Consider the following 21,441-nt stretch of genomic DNA (forward strand, 5'->3'; position numbering starts at 1 on the left):
TACCCAACATTCTCTCAAAATCCATTCCTTACTCTTTGTACCCAGTACTGTAATCTTAGTCTATTTTCTGGTTGTTTTTTTCTACCTCGAGTGCTGTAACCCACTGCCCTGAAGTCCATCTCCTTTCTTCCTCTCCCTTTAGGCTACATGATATCAGCCCTAAGATAGGACTTTTTCTGTTGTCTCAGCTGTATCACTCTCCTTTATTGGCCTTCCTAGCTAATCTTGGCCTTTTGGAGCAAAAATCAGGCTTCTCAAGTCTGACCTTTATTTTGTTCTTGAATAGATGTGAGTCTGTAATAAAATAGGACAGCAAACTTCTCGTGTAAGGTGTAGCTACACCCTTACATTGCAGTTTCATTCTCCTTACCCCAATTACTGCTTGTACTTTACCCCACCCTCTGCCCCTTTTTCCATGCTGCTTCTATGCTAGAGGTAGCTTTCATGTTTTCCTCCTCCTGCAAAACCATTCTTTACTGATCTTTGCATTGGCAGTATTTTCTTTAGGCTTTGTATGTCTTAGCTCCCTAGTCTTCCAAGAATTTCAGGGCATAGACTTTGCCTCTCATGTATCTATATATGTATTTATTAAGTTCTTGTGTTCATTTTGCTATGGTATCAAAGCAAGTTCCTGGAGGGAAAGAGTTGGGATCATTGGGGAAGCAAAGCTTTTTTTTTCTTCTGGAATGCAGGATGTATAGCTATACATCTTACTGGGATGAGGCAGTCTGGCTTTTGCTGCCTATGCAGGGGTGGTCATTTGTTCTTAAAGATCTGAGAACAGGTGATAGCAGGGCTGTCCATCAATCCATCAGCATGGTTTCTTCTTATACTAAAACCCATGCTCACTTTCTCTCTTCTTGCAGGTAGCTGTATATACAGAGGCTGCTACACTCTTCACAGCCACTCCAGTCTCTGTGCCTGGGGTTTGTGCAGGTTGAATCCATTTACAGTAGTTAAGGTAAGTATAATTTCCACACATTTCTTTGAAAGTTGCTAGCTAAATATTGCAGTGGTTGAGCTGGTTTCTAGGAATTGCATCACTGCCCTTCGGTTTTCAAATATTTTGGGAATATTGGTCCAAGTTCATTTGGAATATAATTGTCCTGAGGTCCATAGCTATACCAGGAATGCATTTAGCTCTCAGTGGGTCTTTGGTTGGCTCATGTTGAGGCCCATAGTGCCCACTTTAAACCTGGTAAAAGTAGGTGCAACTCTCATTGCCCTCTTGTTTATATCAAGCCTGACTTTGGTCCTGCAAATCAGTCCATTAATTCATTGTTCAGGTACAATGGATTGTATGTCTGAAGGATCTGTATAAACTAGGTCTGCTTATGATATTATGATGAAACTTGCATGATATTTTGCTGTGGGGAGAACCTAGTACCGGTCAGCAGAAACCTTTGAAAACAAAGTACTTTCTGTCTTTAGAGCCTAAAGTGAGTTGTAAGACTTCCTTTTCTAAAAACATTGAGATCTCAGAGGAGATGACTTAGCATAGTAAATGCCTGCCTTGCAATTTGTAGTCATAAATCTGGATCCTAGCAGGGCTGAATGAACTTTCTGTAAGGTCAGAAGTGGCTAGAAGACTTTATTTTGGTTTCCCAGTGCAAGGTGCTCAGAGGCTAAGCACTCAAAATTCTAATTGGTGCTAATGGAAGTGACAGGTGTCAGCATCTTTGAAAATGGGGTATCAGATTGGACATCCCAAAATATATGGCTGCTTTAGAAAATAGTAGTCTCTTAGCCTAGTCCAAATTTCCCTGAAGATGAGTCTTCTGTGAATTAGGCCACAACCTTTTCAGACCATGGACTGGCAAACCACAGACCAGCAAATTGTGGACCAGCATACTGCAGGCCAGAAGTGACTGGCTGAGTATAAAAAAGGATTGGCTGCCGGTCCACAGTATGCCGATCACTTTCAGAGTTCTGGTCTGGCAACCAACCCTCCTGTGGCCTGGCAGCCAATCCTTCGTGGCCCGGTACTGGGCTGCGGCCTGGAGGTTGGGAACCTCTAGATTAGGCAACAGATGGACAGAGAAAAAACTTGAAAATATCTTGATTAGTTTAAGGGCAGAAAATATGCTTTCTGCTCTACACGGAACTATGATCCCTATTCTGAAGGTCTTGCAGTCCAATCTGTGGACCCACAGAAAGTGAGACATAGTTGAAAATCAAGGAGAGGAAGTAATAAATCCAAGGGTCTCCTGTGGCATTTTTAGAAGAGAAAATGTTTTATATTGTCAGCTTGTAGCTTGGGCTTCTCTTAGCATTAATGCTGAACTGAAATGCAGAGGGGGTTTGTGGGGAAAGGGATGGGGACGGCATCATGTATACAGGTAACTATGGACAAGGGAGCATGAAGGGCTCCCTAGGGGCCGTGGTGGAGAACAGGACATGGATATTGGCATAAGTGGCAATAAAGAGGTGTCTTGGGGCACATGTGATTAAGCAAAATCAGATATGTAGACCAGGGCTGCATTGTTTAAGGGTTTGAAGGAGCACAGCAGAGTAGGACGGTTTGTATTTCTGAAGCTTTAATAAGCATATAACAGCATATGGGGGTCAGACCTGATGATCTGTTTAGGTTCCTTCTGACCCTAAGCACTATGTTACTATGACCTGGTTAGCCTAACAGTTACAGGTTGTGTAGAAAAAGTATGCTCTAAAAGTAGGAGGGTGGTTATATTTTTATTAAATATTGTAGAAGGAGCTCAAAGCTGAGGATGAGGTGGTACTAAAGTTATAAAGAACTTATTTCAGAGGCCACAACATTCAAAGGGCCCAAAATAAATTGTAGCAGATCGTTACACCAGCAGATGTCTAATGCTAAGTTTCCCATTGTAACACATTGCATAATGGACTGATTTGATGTCCTCATTGTATGTCTCATCTCTGTCTAGATGTGTCATCATTAAATGCCAGACCAGTCGCAAGCTGTGCAGTGGTCAAAATGACAAAGTACAAACTTGTGCTGTTAAGACATGGGGAGGGAGCCTGGAACAAGGAGAACCGCTTTTGCAGCTGGGTGGATCAGAAGCTGAGCAGTGATGGGATAAAGGAAGCTCAGAACTGTGGGAAACATCTCAAATCCCTGGGTTTTGAGTTTGACCTTGTGTTTACATCCATCCTAACTCGTTCTATTCAGACTGCTTGTCTGGTGCTAGAAGAAATGGGTCAGGAATGGGTCCCTGTTCAGAAATCATGGCGGCTGAATGAACGCCACTATGGCGCACTGATAGGTCTCAACAGAGCAGAGATGGCTTTGAACCATGGGGAAGAGCAAGTGAAGATCTGGAGAAGAAGCTATGATGTTGCTCCACCTCCCATAACGGAATCTCATCCTTACTACAATGAGATTTATAATGATCGCCGATATAAGTCCTGTGATGTTCCGGAGGACAAGCTTCCAAGGGCTGAAAGCTTGAAAGAGGTGCTTCTTAGACTCCTTCCCTACTGGAATGAAAAGATAGTGCCGGAACTGAAAAGTGGCAAAACGATCCTCATATCTGCTCATGGGAACAGTGCTAGGGCCCTGCTCAAGCATTTGGAAGGTAAGGATCTTGCTGTCTCTTTCAAGTGTGCTTCAGTAAGTAAAAATAATTTGTTCTTGAGTTGTATCAGCCCATGAGCTGTGAGCCAACTTTGTTAACAACGTAACTTTTTTACTAGATGTCAACCTTATTTTTGCCCTATGCATCCTTCACTAACTATGAAAGTAGTAGCTTTTAATATTTGCATTATATAAGAGCAGTGTGTTTTTTAGCTTGATCTCCAGGAGCAAAAATAGGACATTAAGAAGAATGGTGGCATGGAAGTTGTCTCTTTAATCTCAGTTTTGGATCTCTTCTGTATTGGTATATATTTGGATGAATTGGGTTATTCTGGATAGATACCAATGTACTTGGGGTCAGAATTTAGCCATGTGGCTGTTGCCAACTATGGTGTGGTTGTTGAAATACCCAGATATTATACCTTGATATTTTTATCCCAGTTTAAGTCAAATGCTTGGCTTTTGAAGTGTATGTGGTAGGAATGCAAAGGAAGTTGCACACCATGGCAACAAATAAGATTTGTTTCTTAATTAAGTCACGATTAAAAAGCCACTGCAGTGCTCACATGCTATGTCAGACAGAAGTTTGTTAAGCCCTGCAAATCTACATAGGCACATTATCTCCTTTCCTGTCTAGAGAGTGCATGGCACTGAACAGATACATTCTGAATCCTGTATAGTTTTACTGATTCCTTCGGGGTCTGAAAAAGGGTGAGTTAATAGTATTCCTTAGGCTGTTGTCAGTTTTGGGACAGATCTTATTTTTACAGCCTTGGCTCCAAGTTTGTCTTCCTCAATTTAATATAACATGTCTTCCAGTTTTTCAATTACTAATTTAGCTTTTGCCTGTAGCACCATTTTTAACTGTGATATTGTGTTCTGTTAGAGATGTGATCACCCTGGCTCATTCTATGAAGTGTTACACAGTAGCTATCTTGAATCAAAGAACAAATGTGCATCTATTGAACACTACTCATACTGGGGCATTCTGGGACAATCTGGGCAGCTGTTGCTTTGGCAGGGATAAAGTTCATGGAGGAAATGCATGCCGAACACTTAGAGCAGCATCTTTGGGGATGTCACACTACACTGAAGGGAAATCAGTTGCATTAATAAAGATGGTGTGCTTTGCCCATATGGCACAGCACCCTGTCTCCTTACAACTGGGTTGAACCTGTTCCAGGAAAACAGCCATATGCCAGACAAGCCTCTCTTTCAGGGGTGACGCATTGCAAGCCGACTACAATTCCTGCATTATTTTAACCACATTAAATACAGGTTTAACCACACTTAGAATAGGTAACATTTGTAATTGGTTTGACACCCATTTTAAAGCTTGTATGGTTTGGCTACCTCCAAGAATTACTTGCTGCAGCTCTCAGGGCTGTGACAGCTGATTACAGCACCTTGATTTTTGAAGCTACAGATGCCCAATTCCCAACAAAAGTTAGGGTGCTTTAGGGACTGGTCTAAGTTTATAATAGCTGTACATAGTCCTTAAGGGGTGAAGTAACTGGAATATAGGACACATCTACACGTTCAATTAGTGTGGTTGAATAAGCTCCGGTGCAATTTGAGCCAGAGTAAACTTTTTCCGATGTCACTATCTACATGTGTATTTAAGCACAGTAATTTACTCTGCTGTTGGATAGTCCCTGTATCTGGTGGGACTATCTGACATTGCTGTAAATTAGTCTACATCAGTCCAGTTGCTGCGCACATGTAGGCGGTGATGCTTTACTGTACAGTAAATTAGTCTACTGTGCAGTAAAGTGCATATGTAGATATGCCCATGGAGTTGCATCTCTTGTGTGTACCATGGTATATCGCCTCCCTTTAGTGGATTCCATACACTGAAATATTGGTACAGTGCCCAGTTCCATAGCTGTTATGCCAGCTGACAGCTGCTTTCCTGCCTTCTGCTGCCCTGCACATGTAATTCTCTGCTGTTCTGTTCAGGTATGTTCTGGCTTCTTTGTCACTGGAACCATGCAGATGAGCTTGATGATGTGAGGCTTCCAGATCTAAAACTGAAATGTGTTTTTAGGCAAACTGCAGTAAATCATAGGTCTGGTGGAGACCTTATCCTCCAAGGTGCTGATTTGCCTGAAAATTTTGGAGATTCTTCCTAGCTGGAGTTTTGCCTGATTTAAAGTGATAGATCAGTGGTTATATAGGCAGATACTTTGGCCACTGGCTTTTTGGGTGACCAGCTTGAGTATCTTGATATTTTTGTTTGTTTGTTTGTTTTCATGGTTGTTGTGAACCTTCAGTTCCAGTCAGCTTCGGCTAGAGTTGTGTCTTGGCACTTCCAAAAATCAGGCTCACAGTACCCAAGCAGGGCATCAAAAATAAGTGCCCATTCCTGAATGTCTTGCCATATTGATTAGCTGTAGCCTTAGTTGTTAAAAATCAGTCGTATGTATCTAGATTTAAACCAGAAGGCTTAGAATGGCAGTAAGACCTGACTAACATACTGTGATAAAGTAACTACTTAGCTAGTTGTTTTGGAGAGAAACTTTAATTGACTCCTTTGGAAATCTCTTTGAAACACAGCTGTTTTTGAAACAAGGCCAGTAATTAATTTCATATAAATATTGCCCTTATTATAATTAATTTGAAGATAGCTTGAAAACCACACACACACGTTCACTGGAGCAGCAGATCATTTGGGCTAAGAAGACTTTGATTGTGTGTGGTATTGTCTTGTCTTTTTTTTTTTCCCCAGCTCTATGAATAGGTATAAACAGGGTGTGTTACAATGTCTGAAAGATCTGTCATGATTTCCATGCAAAATTATTATTTTACCCTCCGCCCCCTTCATTTGAATGTTACTTCTGCATGCATTTTAGGATGAAAGGAACTCCTGCACAGTGAGAACTCCTATGGACAGGTGTATGTGTGTGTGTGTGTGTGTGTGTGTGTGTGTGTGTGTGTGTGTATATATATATATGTATGTGTATGTATGTGTGTGTATGTATGTATGTATATATATATATATTTTTTTTTTTTTTTTTGCCCAGAATATTCTGTCTTGTCCAGAACCTCTTATTTCTACAACCCTTCAATAAGGACGTGTGTATAATCCTGTATATAGTCCACTTGAAGTGGGGCAAAGGTAAATGGGGCCCATTCTTGACCAGTAATGAAAAGTAGAGGGAGGGGATAGACAATAGGAATAAAATTTGCCGGGCATGAATAGATGAGGTTTGCTAATCAGTCTGTGGAGTATATGCCCCTGGCAGCATGTTGAGGTGATTTGATATGTAGTAGTGGTGTTAGAGGACCTCAGAACTGCTAGTGGGACACCTTTCCCAGGCCCAACAGATGTGCACATCTTGCTGCCCTGGTTACATCAGGAGGGGTTGGCCCATTTGTGCCTTTTGAAAGCCTTCCCTTCCTTCCCTCCCCCTCCCCCCCCCATGTAGTTGTTCTGTGCTTGCTTGTTGAAGTCTCCTGCTGTGACCTCACCTTGCAACTTCTGCCCCCACCGCCTGCTTCCTCCCCCCATCCATTCCACTCCTATCCCCAGTCATTTTTACACTGTGTAGTGATAATTTGTGACTGGAGTCTGCTATGCACTACTGTGCTCCAAATAAAAACAATATCAGCAGCCACATATGTATGTCATCTGACTTTAGGGGTGGGGAGACGGACCTGAAAACATAGAAATTTAATGAGTGGCTAAGATGCAGTGGAGACATTGAGAACTGTTTAACTACCGTAGATGTCAACAAAGAATCTTTTGAATAAAGCTGCAGTTTAATAGCTTAATGTGACAGTCTGAGATGCCAAACACTGAATTTTCTGAACTGCCCAACTGCAGGATTGGGATGCACAAGGAGATTGTCTGAAATCCTTCTGAAAGGGAACCAGCTGTAACTTTTTCCTGACGCTTGGCACTTTGAGACCCTTCTGTAAGCACCCTACTGCAAAATTGCCAGTTGGTCTAGCCCGTCTTCCTGGAGATAGTTCTGCTGTTGCAATGAAAATAGTCTCAGAAGTAGACTGCCACCCCAAGCTGTTATCTTGTTGAGGTCCTTTTTCAGGGGAATTATGCATCCCTTCCTTACACATCCTTTTTCTTCTTTCCCCCGTGGAGAGTGGCACCTTTTTTACATTTGGATTTTTTGCTGTCATCTGGAGTTGAAGCTGCTATCTTAATGGTGCCAAAATGCTCCAGTGAGGGAAGGGAATATATATTCTGTGTGAACCATGGCTAAATGCATGAGATTCCTCCCTTAGTTTTGCTGGGCTTTCTTTTCTGTGTGGGCCAAGCAAATGGATATCCATACCCCTTGTTATGCCACAAATTCCCAAAATTTGTGGCTGTGACATAAGTGGTACCAATTTGTGCTGCTTTATTGCTGCAGATGTTTGTTAGGTTTATGGTGGGAGAGCACAGTCAGCCTGGAGCTGCCTGTGGTCTCCAGCTTCCCCACGCAGGCATTCCTAGGGCTTGAAGCGCCCGTGCCCAATCCTGCATGCCCCAGGAATTCCCACGCACAATCGGGCCCCTTAAGACCCAGGATCCACTGTTCGGATTTCCTCTCTTATAGAGACATGCCTTGGGCAATCTCCAGGGCATCTCTAAGTGGGGAAACTCCAGCATTGCTCTCTTGCATAGGCCTCCCAAGGAGTCTGAGGCATGTCTCTGTAAGTGGGGAACATGTCATCTGTCATCATGCAGCATCAGGCCACGGCCCAATGCAGGACAAGGGGAGACGTGTTTTTCCCAATTAAGTGGATAGGCTGTTTGTCACACATTTGATGACATCTGTTTATATCCTAGTACAGTGGCCTCATGGTTTTTTGGGGTTTTTTTTTTTTTTTTTTAAACATGCAAATTGCTTATTGGGAACAGATGAGAAAGGGGGAAGGTCAGCTGACTTTTGAAACTTAGTTTAGTTTAGAAGGCCAGAAATCAAGTACCAGAGGATGTGAATCTACTCTGCATTCTAGTTGTTAAATATTTCGGGGCAGTAATTTGTGTTAGCTGATTGTCAAAGAAAGGTTGGTGGAACTTCTGTTCCAATAGCAGCTTTGGCTTCATCAACAAGGTCTCTGAGTCTTGTTCCCATGTTGAGGGAATCCTCAGCTTTCCTGACAAATGATTGAATCCTTCATAGCTCTTTAATAATGCACAGCTGAGGCTGGCATCTGATCAAGAAGTGTGTCTTTAGCTTGTACAGTGAGGGTTGATCTTTATGGGAGTGAAATTATGAGCTTAACTGCAGGAGAATACTGACACAAACCGTTGAAGTAAAAATGCACATAATTGTGGGATCACATTTGTTTGGTAGTAGATCAGATTCAATAATATGCATAAATAAGCTTGGACAGTATGCCTGATAAAACCTTAGAATGAAAAGTGTGAGTAACTTATTTAAAAATGCTGTACCAATTTTGTATGGAGTTGCTGTTGTAGTGGACTGTAGCAGCTATTTGATACCACACAAGAACACCATATGATGGGACATAGAGATGTTCATTTGAAACTGCAAGAGGAATTTTGGTAGGTAGGACTGCCACAATCCAAGTTGAAATTTATCTAAGATTCTGGGGTGGATACCCCTTTCTTTTTCCTCCCCACTTTTTGAATGCTTTTGGGACCTCTTGTGACCACAAGTAGGAAGAATATTTGCTTTGGGACTTGCTCTGGAAGACGGAACCTCCAGGGACACTATGCTGAGGCTAATATGAAATAGACTTGGAGGGAAGAGTGTTATCTATTGAATTACCAGTGCTACTTCCTGTAGTGCCTCAGAAGGCTAAAATCCAACTACCATATTAACTGGAATACAAGATGAGCCTCCCCCAATCAGCATGAGGGGAAAAAAGCCACTCATCTTACATTGGCATACAAGGAAACCTGATAAAATACATTGTCCACTGTAAAACTGCTGCCAAAAGCAGCATGTGCTCAGCAATAGAAGCCAACTGTGAAGTTGATTAAATGTCTCCAATGTGGAACTTGACTATAAAACACATAGCCCATATTGGACAAACATGCAGATGGGAACCTACCACAAAGATGGGTTAGTGCAGCCCATCTAAATAAGATGCTTGATGCTGCTGCCCCTTGTGCTCAGTCCTTCTTAACGCTGACTCTTTATAAAGTCATGGTGAGCCACCATATTGAATACATTTAAACTTCCTCTGCACTCCCACAGCTGCGCTGCGCCTTTTTCTTTCCCACTTTTAATAATTCCTGATTCTTCACTAGCCTTAAATGCCTGGCAAACATCACCAAAAGTGACCACAAACAGTTCCCCTGGAATCTCTTTGTCACCCCCTCTCTCAGCCTGTTGCATATGATTAGTGTGGCCTTGCCCTCCATGAGGTGGAGCTAGGCCAGGCTGCCCTATGCCTCACCTGCATGTAAGTTTTGAAGGATCCCAGGGTTCATTCCAAGAACACCCAGTTCCAATCATGAGAGGGGGCTAATTAGCACATGGCTCCTTTGGGGGGGGTATCTGAAGTGCACACTCATACTGAGCAGTGCCAAGCTGCGGGGTCAATATAACTTGCAACGCTGTTGACTAGTGGGGCCCAGCCCAAGGAATTGTATGGCAATACATGAGCCTTTTGGCTTTGGGCTAATAATATCATGCATAGTTTGTATTATATATAAGTAAGTGCTACTTAGAAGTGTGTTTATGGAATACCTGTGTTAAAACTTGCAGCATTTTCAAAATGTAGCATGTATCAATTCTGGATGAATTAAGTTTGTGGGTACTATATAAAAATTCATAGTTATGTTTAATTCCAAGGTCAGTGATTTCAAATGTGTTCTTCACTTGCATATGCTCATTGAGGGCAGAGTCTGATGGTAAGGGGGGAGGAAGGGGAGGCAGGAGAGAAAAGTTGCGGGGGTGGGGCAAGGGTGCAATTTGACCCTCCTGGTTTATTTCCCCCTTGTAGTAGTGGGAGGGAGACATGCAAGGCAAACCTCCAATAATTCAATTCTATACCTGGAAAATGATGACAAATTTATAATTTTTTCATATATGGAACTTCATTATTGGGGGAGGGAGGTCATCTTACTCAGGGTTCTCTTATATTCAAGGAAATATGGTATTGTCCTGGCTTCATCCTTCTTAGTCTGTGAATTTTGATGGGATTGCAATACTGGCCAGTGCAGGTGCAGAAGTTTTAAATAAAAGGTCACTTGGCTTCTGTTACAACATCAGAAGTAACTGGATAGCAGGTTTAGCTGACTCTTGAGATGGTCATGGTAGCATATGTTCAAGATCTTCTGGTCTGATTTCTGTTCAGTGTCCTACTGAATCGGCTTGAAGTGTTCTCCTTGTGTTTTATATGCAACAAAAAAGTGACATGTTAGCAAATAGGATATTTATTGGGCATGAGTAGTGTGTCCCCTGTAAAAAAATAAACAAACAAATAAATAAATATTTTAACACCTGTTTGGTTTCATTTAGTACAATTGAGTGTTTCTGTAGAAGTTCTTTCTGTCCCTTTAACCTCCAACTCTGTCAGGTAATGAACCTGTAATTATCAGGGGGAGCATCATATAAAGCAGGGGTAGGCCATGTTTTTTGGCTGGAGTGCTGAAAAAACCAGTGTCTACCTTGGAAGGTGCTGGAGTGCCGGCATGCCAGAAAAACAGGGGGGAGGGGGGGGACATGGTAGGATGCACTGCATATTAGTATGTTTAATAATCATAAATGTTGCCTTTGTTGCGTATTCCTTTTCTGTTGAGCATGTTGCAATGAGAGAGAAAAAAGAGACAAAAGAAAGAGGAGAGAGAAAGAAAAAGGAGAGCAGAGAGAAAATCAGACACACACGTGCACACAGAGAACCAGAATGCACCCAGAACAGACACATGCGCACATGCACACATCCAGAACCAGAAACGTGTGCACACAGAACCAGACAGAGGAGGCAGACAAACCCACACAACCAGCTGTGCGGGTGCATGGAGCCCAGCTCCTGGGCCACTGGACAAAGTCCAAGCTAACAATGCCCTGGTCCTGCCAGAGCCCCTGTGCTTCCCTAGGGAGCCAGCCCCCCGGGCTGCAGCACAGCTGGCCAAGGCCCCGGCTCAGAGCCAGTCCATCAGCCCAACCATCCACCCACCCCGCACAGCTAAGTCTGCAAAAGGTGCAGTGCTCCTCGCAGTGCCAGCCTCATCCTGGTGGAGGGCTGGGCCAGAGCTGGGCTTGGAGCAGGTGGGAGTCAGGCAGGCTTAGCTGTAAGAAGCCTGGGCTCTGTGGTTGGCAGCAGCTACCAGAGCCTGGGCCGGCTGCAGCTTGGAGACTGCAAACAGCTGCTCTGGGCTCCGGCATCAGCTCCATACTGGTGGGTGCGTGCATGCCTCAGGGCAGATGGTGGGTATAGGGCCTGAGGCATCACAGCCCTCCCGCTGTCTGCTCTGAGGTGCATGTGCAGTTGCTGCCCACATGGATCTGATGCCAGGGCTGTGGAGCCTGCTGCAGCTGCCCAGAGCCTAGGCTGGCTACAAACAGCTGCGCCAGGCTCCGGAGCCCAGTCACCAGCTCTGTGCTAGCAGTGGGGGAGAGGCTGGGGTTGTACTGCCTCAGGGCCCTCCCCCACTGTCTACTCTGAGGCACGTGTGCACCTGCCGGTATGGAGCTGATGCCAGAGCCTGGAGCAGATATTTGTAGCCTCCCTGGCTGCAGCTGGCCCACACTCTGGGTAGCTGCTGCCAACCACAGAGCCCAGTCTGCTTGCAGCTTGCTGGGAGCAGCCCGGGCTTTGCGGCTGGCAGCAGCTGCCTAGAACCCAGGTGGCATGCTGAGCAAAATGGCCTTGCATGCTGTGCTCGGCACACATGCCGGGCGTTGCTGACCCCTGATATAAAGAAACAGGGTATGTTTCAGAACATGAAAAATCCAGAAAAACCTAGCTGATGCAGCATGAGGTATTTTGTTTACTATGTTACTTTTTTTTGAGTTATTACCCAATTAAAGCCCCAGCAGGGCACCACTTTCCACACTGCTGGAATTTTTAATTTATTATTATTATTTTTTTTTTAAATTTTTTTTGCAGAAGATGCAAAATGTACCCAAGCATTTGTAGGAATTTAAGATTTTCCCATATTCTTGCGGAGAAGTGTTCATTCAGGTCCCTGGCCAAATTTGTTTGGACAGTGACCTGTTGACTATGTAAATGTTTCTTTATAACTTGATCTGTGTTGGGTGATTCTAAACAAGTCTCTGATAGCCTCACAAATGACTGTCTTATTCCAGGAACTTTGTTCTTTCCTAAATGTGGGGCCAAATATTTTGTGGATTTCTTGGTAGTAGTTTAGGTTCATATCTTTGGATCTGTAGTGAAGTTGGCTTATAGTGTTTAAAGAGCCTGGAGGTTAAGTTTTGTTGTAAATTTGAGATCATTTTCTGTTAAATACAAAACAAAACACCCTGGCATATGCCTTAAAAGTTTTAACTTAAAGAATAAAACTTGCTAAAAACACATTGACCTTGAGTATATACCCTGAACATGATTCCCCTGGCAGCTCCTGGAGCTGCTGGCAGGAGCTGCAACATAATTTCTTCTTCTGTGTGGAAAAGGCCTAGGAACTCTTATGCTTTTCTGCGGAGCAACCTCACTCTCTCCTATAGGATAGCATAAAGGGTTTTGTGCCTTGCAAGGGCTTATGTCATCAGCTTTCCTGCTGCACACCATCCTTAATTTGGGTGTGAGAACCAGATTCACAAATAAATCCATGTGGCATTCACAAGAGCTTTAGTTTACACTGAAACCACAAATTTACATGGTCCCTGTGCAGACAGAAACTGATTTGGGTTTGCTTATTAGAGCTTGTAAACTTTAGCTTTTATTTGACTATTTTATATCTGTTTTACAATAGAACATACTGTTATGGAGTACAATCTATAGTGATTAACCACTCTGGGGGGCATGAGTCATCTGGGTCTTAAAAGCTTCTCAGGATGGAGATTCCACCACGACTCTGGGTAGCCGTTCCAGTGGTTCATTACCCTTCTAGTGAGAAAATTCTTCCTAATATCTAACCTAAACTTCTCTTGTTGCAACTTGAGACCACTGCTATTTGTTTTGTCATCTGCCACCACTGAGATTCAGCAATAGACAACAACTTTAGTAACAATCTCAGCATCACCTAAATGATTGATGTCATATTTGAAAGTGAGATTTAAGCTCTTATCAAGGTTTAAGGAAGATTTCCAAGAAAGCTGGAATGCATTTTGAGCCCAAAATACTCATCTTGCATTTCTCCCAGCTATATAGCTGATCCAGTATAAGATTATCAAACAAGTCCTATTTTTCACATACTCCCTTCGCGCACATTTGAAAATTCCAGCAGAAGTAACTTTCATGAATGGGGTTTAGGGGATGTGTAGACTGAAAAAATATGGACACTCAGATGATCCTTTGCTGTATTTAGCACTGATGAGGCCTCACCTGGAGTTCTGTGTCGAGCCTTGAGTACTGCCCCTCAAGGAAGATGTGTACAAATGATGGACCAAAAGCAGCTGCTTAGGTACTGATAATTGTGCCGCCAGTGCAGCACCGATTCAGCTCAGGCTGCAAAACCAGCCTAGCACCCTGAGGAAATACTCAGGCAGGTAGCCAGTAGATGACAACCTCCGTGCAGCCACAGCTCTGCTATTATCTGTGCTTGTGATTACATGTTGTTCCTCGCCCTGCCTGATGTGAGAATCGCTTAAGCTTGCACTCCTGTATTCAGGGAGAGCCCTCTTTCTTGTGAGCAGCTGACAAGATGCTTTTTGTTTTGTCTACTTTCCTGTTAATTTAGTTAGAAACTTGATTGCATTGCATTGATTGAGGCTGTCTAGCGTTACAGTTGCAACCTGCTTCTGTAAGCCCAGTGTTTCAAAAACATTCTGTTCTTAGGAAGGATCTAGTAAGCCATCAACAGTTTACCCCCTGCCCCCTCCCCCCTTTAAAAAAAACCGAAACCAACCTTATTTTCTGGGAGAAAAATGTTTGTTTGATTTAAGTAAAGACAAACCCTTACAGCTGTTAGCCTCCTGGGTGATTAGAGAGATCCTGAGAGTGGAGCTCTGCTGTCTGTCCTAGCCTCCTCTAATACTCATTGTCCGGCCTAAGCAAGCACAGAACAGGAGCAAGAAGATGGGAGTTTGTTTCTCTGCAGCACTTGGAGCATAAACCCTGGGCAAAACTGCTGAAGGATTGGGGAAAGTGGAGGGTGCAGAACAGGGTTGCTTTGCTCTGGAGACCGGGGGGGGGTGTCAGATTTTTATACCATGTGGGCTCAAACTCCCTGGTTGCTGCGGTGTGGTGGTGGTGCTGCTGGTGCTACAGCAGTTGCAGGAAGTACTTTCACTCAGCTGCTGCCACTGCCATGGTGTACACCAGTGGTTCTCAACCTTTTTTGACCAGGATCCATTCATAAACATAGATGACCAGTTCTAACCCACTGCCTTCACCCCTATGCCCTGGGGGAGGGGGGTGGTATGTGGGGTGCACAGGGAACCTCAAGCAGCCCCTTGCAGGCTGGCAGAGTTCCAGCCTGCAAGGGGAAAAGTCACAGTTTCCCCACATTTTTCTCCTTTAAAGGAGAATCTATTTGTTGATCCACCTTTAAAGTTCGTTCACAACCCTTTCATATATTCTTGTGACCCACTTTTCGGTCATGACCCAGCGGGCTGAGAAACACGGGTGTAGACTTCCTGGGAGGCTGCCATTCTGGCATCTCTAAGTTAGCATCCCAGGGCTGCAGTCACCCCTAATTACACCACTGGTGGTGCTCCTGTGCTTGTCAGGGGACTGTATATAGACCTTGTTTGAAAGTCAATGAAAGTTAGACTCTTAAGTGTTTGAGAAGCATTCAGGTAAATTGTCTATTACGACCACCAGTAATGACCTCTAGTGACGGCTATCCAGGATTTCAGCAGTTTGTGGGGAGTGCTTTGCAGATCCTCTTTCTTGATGTACTCCCCTTTGTGTAGGCCAAAGAGAGAAGAAACTACTTTTATACATTTTGCTGGGAATTTACATGGGCAGAGTGGCATGTCTTTGCTGCTTCCATAGTGCTTTCAAGAGGTGCATCCCCCCTGGGTGTATAGCTGGCTCCTAGATTCATAGATGTTAGGGCCGAAAGGGACCTCAATAGATCATCGAGTTCGACCCCCTGCACAGGCAGGAAATAGTGCTGGGTCTAGATGACCCCAGCTAGATGGTTATCTAACCTCCTCTTGAAGACCCCCAGGGTAGGGGAGAGCACCACCTCCCTTGGGAGCCCATTCCAGACCTTGGCCACTCTAACTGTGAAGAAGTTCTTCCTAATGTCCAATCTAAATCTGCTCTCTGCTAGCTTGTGGCCATTATTTTTTGTAACCCCCGGGGACGCCTTGGTGAATAAATACTCACCAATTCCCTTCTGTGCCCCCTTGATGAACTTATAGGCAGCCACAAGGTCGCCTCTCAACCTTCTCTTGCGGAGGCTGAAAAGGTCCAGTTTCTCTAGTCTCTCCTCATAGGGCTTGGTCTGCAGGCCCTTAACCATACGAGTGGCCCTTCTCTGGACCCTCTCCAGGTTATCCGCATCCTTCTTGAAGTGTGGTGCCCAGAATTGCACGCAGTACTCCAACTGCGGTCTGACCAGTGCCCGATAGAGGGGAAGTATCACCTCCTTGGACCTATTTGTCATGCATCTGCTGATGCATGATAAAGTGCCATTGGCTTTTCTGATGGCTTTGTCACACTGCCGACTCGTGTTCATCCTGGAGTCCACTAGGACTCCAAGATCCCTTTCCACCTCTGTGCCACCCAGCAGGTCATTCCCTAGGCTGTAGGTGTGCTGGACATTTTTCCTCCCTAGGTGCAGCACATTACATTTCTCCTTGTTGAACTGCATTCTGTTGTTTTCTGCCCACTTGTCCAACCTGTCCAGGTCTGCTTGCAGCTGTTCCCTGCCCTCCGGCGTGTCCACTTCTCCCCATAGCTTTGTGTCATCTGCAAACTTGGACAGAGTACATTTCACTCCCTCGTCCAAGTCGCTGATGAAGACATTAAAGAGTATCGGTCCAAGGACTGAGCCCTGCGGGACCCCACTACCCACACCCTTCCAGGTCGAAGCCGACCCATCCACCATGACTCTCTGGGTGCGACCCTCCAGCCAATTCGCCACCCACCGGACTGTGTAGTCATCCAAGTCACAGCCTCTTAACTTGTTCACCAGTATGGTGAGCTCCTGTGCTGCCCTCTCCATGCTGTGATCCAGCTGGACAGATAATTCCTTAAAAGCTGCTGTCTGCTGACAGGCCTCAGCACACATGCTATATTGTACTGGCATATCCTGGAGCCAGGGTTGAGCCAGAAATGTCATCAAGGAGTCAACGTTGCTTCGTCCCTACTTTGCTAACTAGATTTTGCCTTGGTAGAGAGCCTAGTGACGTAGTCCAACTTTTTTAGAGATACTTTAAGGAAATCTTAATGCAAGTGGTTGTTTTGTCCTGTGTTTTAACTGTGTCTCTTTGTTCTTTGGCAGGTATCTCTGATGAGCACATAGCTAATGTGACCCTTCCTACTGGTGTGCCAGTCCTTCTTGAACTGGATGAAAATCTGCATCCTCTTAGCCCTCACCAGTTCCTGGGTGATCAAGAGGCTATCCAGGCTGCCATTAAAAAGGTGGAAGATCAAGGGAAAGTCATACCTACTGAGAAGAAATAAATGGTGTTTACAGATGCTGACCCTCAGCTGTGTGTGTGGTAACAAGTAATACTTTGTTAGTGTTAAGTTGCACTTGACAGACTACTTCATTTTAAGTGCTGTGTAAGTGGAGGGGCTTATTATTAAGTATTAAATAAGGATATTAGCCAGTCTCCTTTGAAGATCAGAGTTGAGATCTCAACAGGAGAAGGGAGAGTTATAGGTGGGTGAAAATAGAGTTAATGATTTCATCTAGATGATAGTTAGAACAGCATATAATTGTTACACAATTTGCCTCAAAACTCAGTTTGAGAGAGGCCCAAGGCAGGAGTAGGAGGATGTGTTACTGGTTTGGAATGAGTATTAGCAGAGCCTTATATGGGTAGCTTGCACTGCATGGCACTGGGATCACTATAGGGTTAGTCTCTGACTTTCACCAGTGTTATTCTCTCCCAAATTGCAAAAAAGTAAGTGTTGGCAATAAAGCACCTGATTAACTGTCTGCTGGAAGTCCTCTCTTTTTAAGATGCCTATCCATGTAACACACACACCTTTCCTTGAGCTTATTGCAGTAATGCTGCTATGTTTGATGCAGCTTTATTTTTAGCAGCTCATTTTCAGGCTCAAAGAATCGCCTTGTGGGCTGAAGGCTAGCAATTGTCCTGGAGGAGAACTTAAGTCAAAGTTGTTTGTTTGTTTTGGGTGGGGTTTTCTTGTGGACGTAGCTGTGTCTTGTATACGCTAAACATTGGCATAGGCTAATTTGCCATGGAGATGTTCTCTTTCTTCCTCTGCACCATGTCTTTACCAAAACCTTCTTGTACAGCTAAATTCTATTGGGTTGTATCAGGGCATCCGTAGTAGGGCTTCAGTTTTGTAGCTCAGCAGAAGCTAGCCCATACACATAGCGCAAAGAGGTTTAAAGCCTAGGCAGAACTTTAAACTTGGCTTTCCATCCCTCCTTGCATTTTTTGAGGGCTTAAACACTTAATAGGTGTGCTGAGCTTGATTCATTAAAACTGCTAGAAATGCTCCTGTTGATTCTACTGAGGTCTAATCCAACACCTGTGAATGTTTCCTTGTTCTCACTGAGCCTGCCATGTACAGTCCCAGCTAAAGCAAGCTGGACTAGAGTGGCTTCCACAATGAAGTCTTTACAAGCATTTCCACAAGCACAGTTGCCAGGGTATTCTCAAGGTCTGCTTCTTACAGAGGCAGAGAGATTTTGATGACAAGCAGGTGGAGGAAATGTTGCTCAGTGAAATATCTACAGTTTTCTTTTATGGTCTCTCAAAAAAGGCAAGAATATTCAAGTAATTTCCCTCTGTCCTATGAATTTCTCAACCCCACTGGGCAGTCTCTCTTGCTTTTTTTAAAGCAGCTTTACATCATTTGTATTTAGCATTGTGGTGGTGGTTCTTACATTCAGAAGTGACAGTATATTCCACGTTGTGACTATTCAGTTTTACTTTGTTGACACATGTGCAAGTGTTGTAGCTTTAAATCAGAATCTGTCCCAGTAAGTAAACCTTTACCAGTCCAAAGTCTGCCCCTGAGCATAGTCTTCAGTGGAGACTGCCTGTACAATTTGCAAAAGCAGAACGTGGCCTGGCTGTGGCTTCTGAGGTAATGAGTCTGAATTCCCTGAGTGTTTGGTCTTTTTCACTGAAATAAAAAACAAACCCTTCACATATTGCTTTTTTTGCAGTGAGCAGCTTGCTAATTCTTCTGAGATTTTATTTGTATTTGGAAATGGGCTGTCTCCTGAAGATGTGAGCAGCATGTCAGTGCTTCATGCTTCTCTAGTCATTTGGGCAACCACAGCTCTGATACACTTTGAGTCTTTTGTAGTATAGCAATAGCTGGTGTCAGCAAAGCATGTTGACTCTGACATCCTGAAGAGAAGCTTCCTTTGCATGAATGTCTTTTGGACACCTGGGTTGTTTGTTGGTTTGTTTGGTTTTATTAATAGCACTTGCCAGTAGGGGGCAAGTTACACTTGTATTAAGCCAATGTTTCTCTTTTGAAAACAAAAAACAAAACAAAAAAATCAAAAGCAATCAGTCCCCATTCCCCATAGTTACCTGTGGACACTTGTAGGTAACATTGCCTATTACGTGTGGATTATTTATGGTGTTGTAAAAAGATCATTTTAGATTCAGAAGTTGCTGGCAGCCAGTGCACTGACTGCACTGTGACAGTCTAGTCAAATACGCCTGCCAGAGCTATGAGGAGGAGCCCCATCACTAAGATGACTAATGGGGCTCAGGCATTGATGAATTTGATCACTAAAGTGGTTTTGCCCATAACTCTAACAAGAGAAGAGTTTTGCATCTGCATGATGTACTTTGGTGCCTGCTTATGAAGAGGGATGAGGGGAGGGAAAAGAGAGAGCTTACAAGAAATATAGTATTTTGTAGAGAATAATTAGTATAGTTTTGCAAATAGGGTCACCCCCCTACCCTTGGCTGTACATACACATGTCCTACTGGCTGCATTGGGATGCATGGACACGACTGAGGCCAGAATACAGCCGACAGCTGTTTACAATAAAACAATACCACAGGAGTACAAAGTAATTTTGAAGTGCTGTAGTTCAACTGTAATACTCAGAGCTCTGCTAAATAAACCAACCCACTCCAAGGTCAGACTTGTCCATGCTTTTTGCATAATGTACAGGAGGGCTAGAGCTGAAATGCTGTAGGTTGCACGTGAGAGGAATAGTGGAAATAACTGTAGTCCTACCCAGTAGGACTCCACTCTGCCACTGTGATGGATCTTTGGTCTGACCCAGTAAATGGCAGTTCTTATGCTCTAGATACCAGTGCCTCATGTCCTCCTGGGGGGGAGCACTTGTTCTATGAATGCCTGACCCTTGGGGGAGAGCAGAAGGGTAGGAGGGAAAGTGCTGAGTTAACATGCAGGAGCTGCTGGCATCAGTTCTAGCCAGGTAGGTGTGGTGGGGTGGTGGAGGGAATGGTCAGATCAGAACTTGTTTGAGAGAGAGCTGCAGAAAATGAAAAGGGAACTGCAGCATGGTATGTAGATGCTACATTGTTCTTGCAGTGCTCGTGTCTAGAGGCAATGGGAACACACTGGAAAGTTGGACTTCCATAGCTCTGGCTGTGACTCCATTTGATGACTGAACCTTACCAAGTGTTTATACTGTGTGCTCTTTAGCTTTGCCAGCAACAGACTGAGACTTGGACCTCATCCCAGTGGCTTTCAGATGCCTTTTAGTTAGCTGTAGGATTGACTTGGAGGCCCAATTCTATGAGTTACTGAGCTTGTAACATTCACCTTGTAACATTGGTCTCTTAGTATTCAATACAACTAAGTTCCTGATACACAAAAGGACAGAAGCCAGCTTTCATCAGCAAGGACAGAGTACTAGATCTGCAGGTTCTCTTGCAAAAGGGGGTAGGGGAGAGGCAGACTTGGTGGTCATAAAAACCCGTGGTTGGGAGATCGTATTTTTTTTTTTCCCCTTGACTTCAGTTCCGTAAATTATTCAGTATCTATAAAGCTGGCACCCTAAGTCTGGTTTGTTGGGGGGTTTTTTTGGATTTGAAGTGTGTGATTCCATGGGATAATAGTTTTGTGATTTGGTTGAAAACACTTGTAAATATTGTAGACCTGGCAAGTTGTTCCTAATGCAATAAACTCACCTGAAATGGAACTTTACTTTTGCTTTTCTTGTGTATGGTTTTTTTTTTTTTTTTACTTGTCCTATTTTATCCCATTTATTTGGAAAATAAAAGGGTGTGTATCAAGCTGTCGCTTACTACATGTCACCTTCGTCACTTGATCCAGCCAATTCTGGAGTGAAAAATAGCTATTGTTAAAGTGCAAGGACATTGCCTCACTTTGATAATAAAGAAGTTAGTAGTAGGAAATTCATATCAACTTGAAACTATGGGGATGGCTTGGGTAAGAATGACACATGCAGATTCTTGTGTGGGCCCAGTATTCTAGAAGTAAAACAAAAACCAACAGCAGCAAACTCATACCTACTGTGGCCTTTGGTCACTTCATAAGTCTTATCATTTTGAAGGTTCTAGGACATGTGGATTCATTGGACAAAGCAATCCCTCTCCCTCCTCTAAATATCTAACCCCCCTGTGGAGTTCTGTTTTCAGAAAAAAAGCGGCAGGGACCCCATGAAGTCCAGTAGGGACTATGCTTTTGCCATCTAGTTTTATACAGAAGGCCCCAGATACTGTAGC

At 43.8% G+C, this 21,441-nt stretch overlaps 1 protein-coding gene across 1 annotated transcript; it reads left to right on the top strand.

Moving 5' to 3' along the window:
• The first annotated feature begins 833 nt into the window (after nt 1-833).
• BPGM (bisphosphoglycerate mutase) lies at nt 834-20,899 on the top strand. The gene is made up of 3 exons (XM_014609306.3): nt 834-961; nt 2,904-3,554; nt 17,055-20,899. Exons 2-3 carry the CDS (start codon nt 2,954-2,956, stop codon nt 17,234-17,236), a joined length of 783 nt encoding a protein of 260 aa, XP_014464792.1. The 5' UTR covers nt 834-961; nt 2,904-2,953; the 3' UTR covers nt 17,237-20,899.
• Nucleotides 20,900-21,441: the final 542 nt, after the last annotated feature.

The sequence above is a fragment of the Alligator mississippiensis genome, chromosome 4 (genome assembly GCF_030867095.1).
Source record: "Alligator mississippiensis isolate rAllMis1 chromosome 4, rAllMis1, whole genome shotgun sequence".
Lineage (NCBI taxonomy): Eukaryota > Metazoa > Chordata > Crocodylia > Alligatoridae > Alligator > Alligator mississippiensis.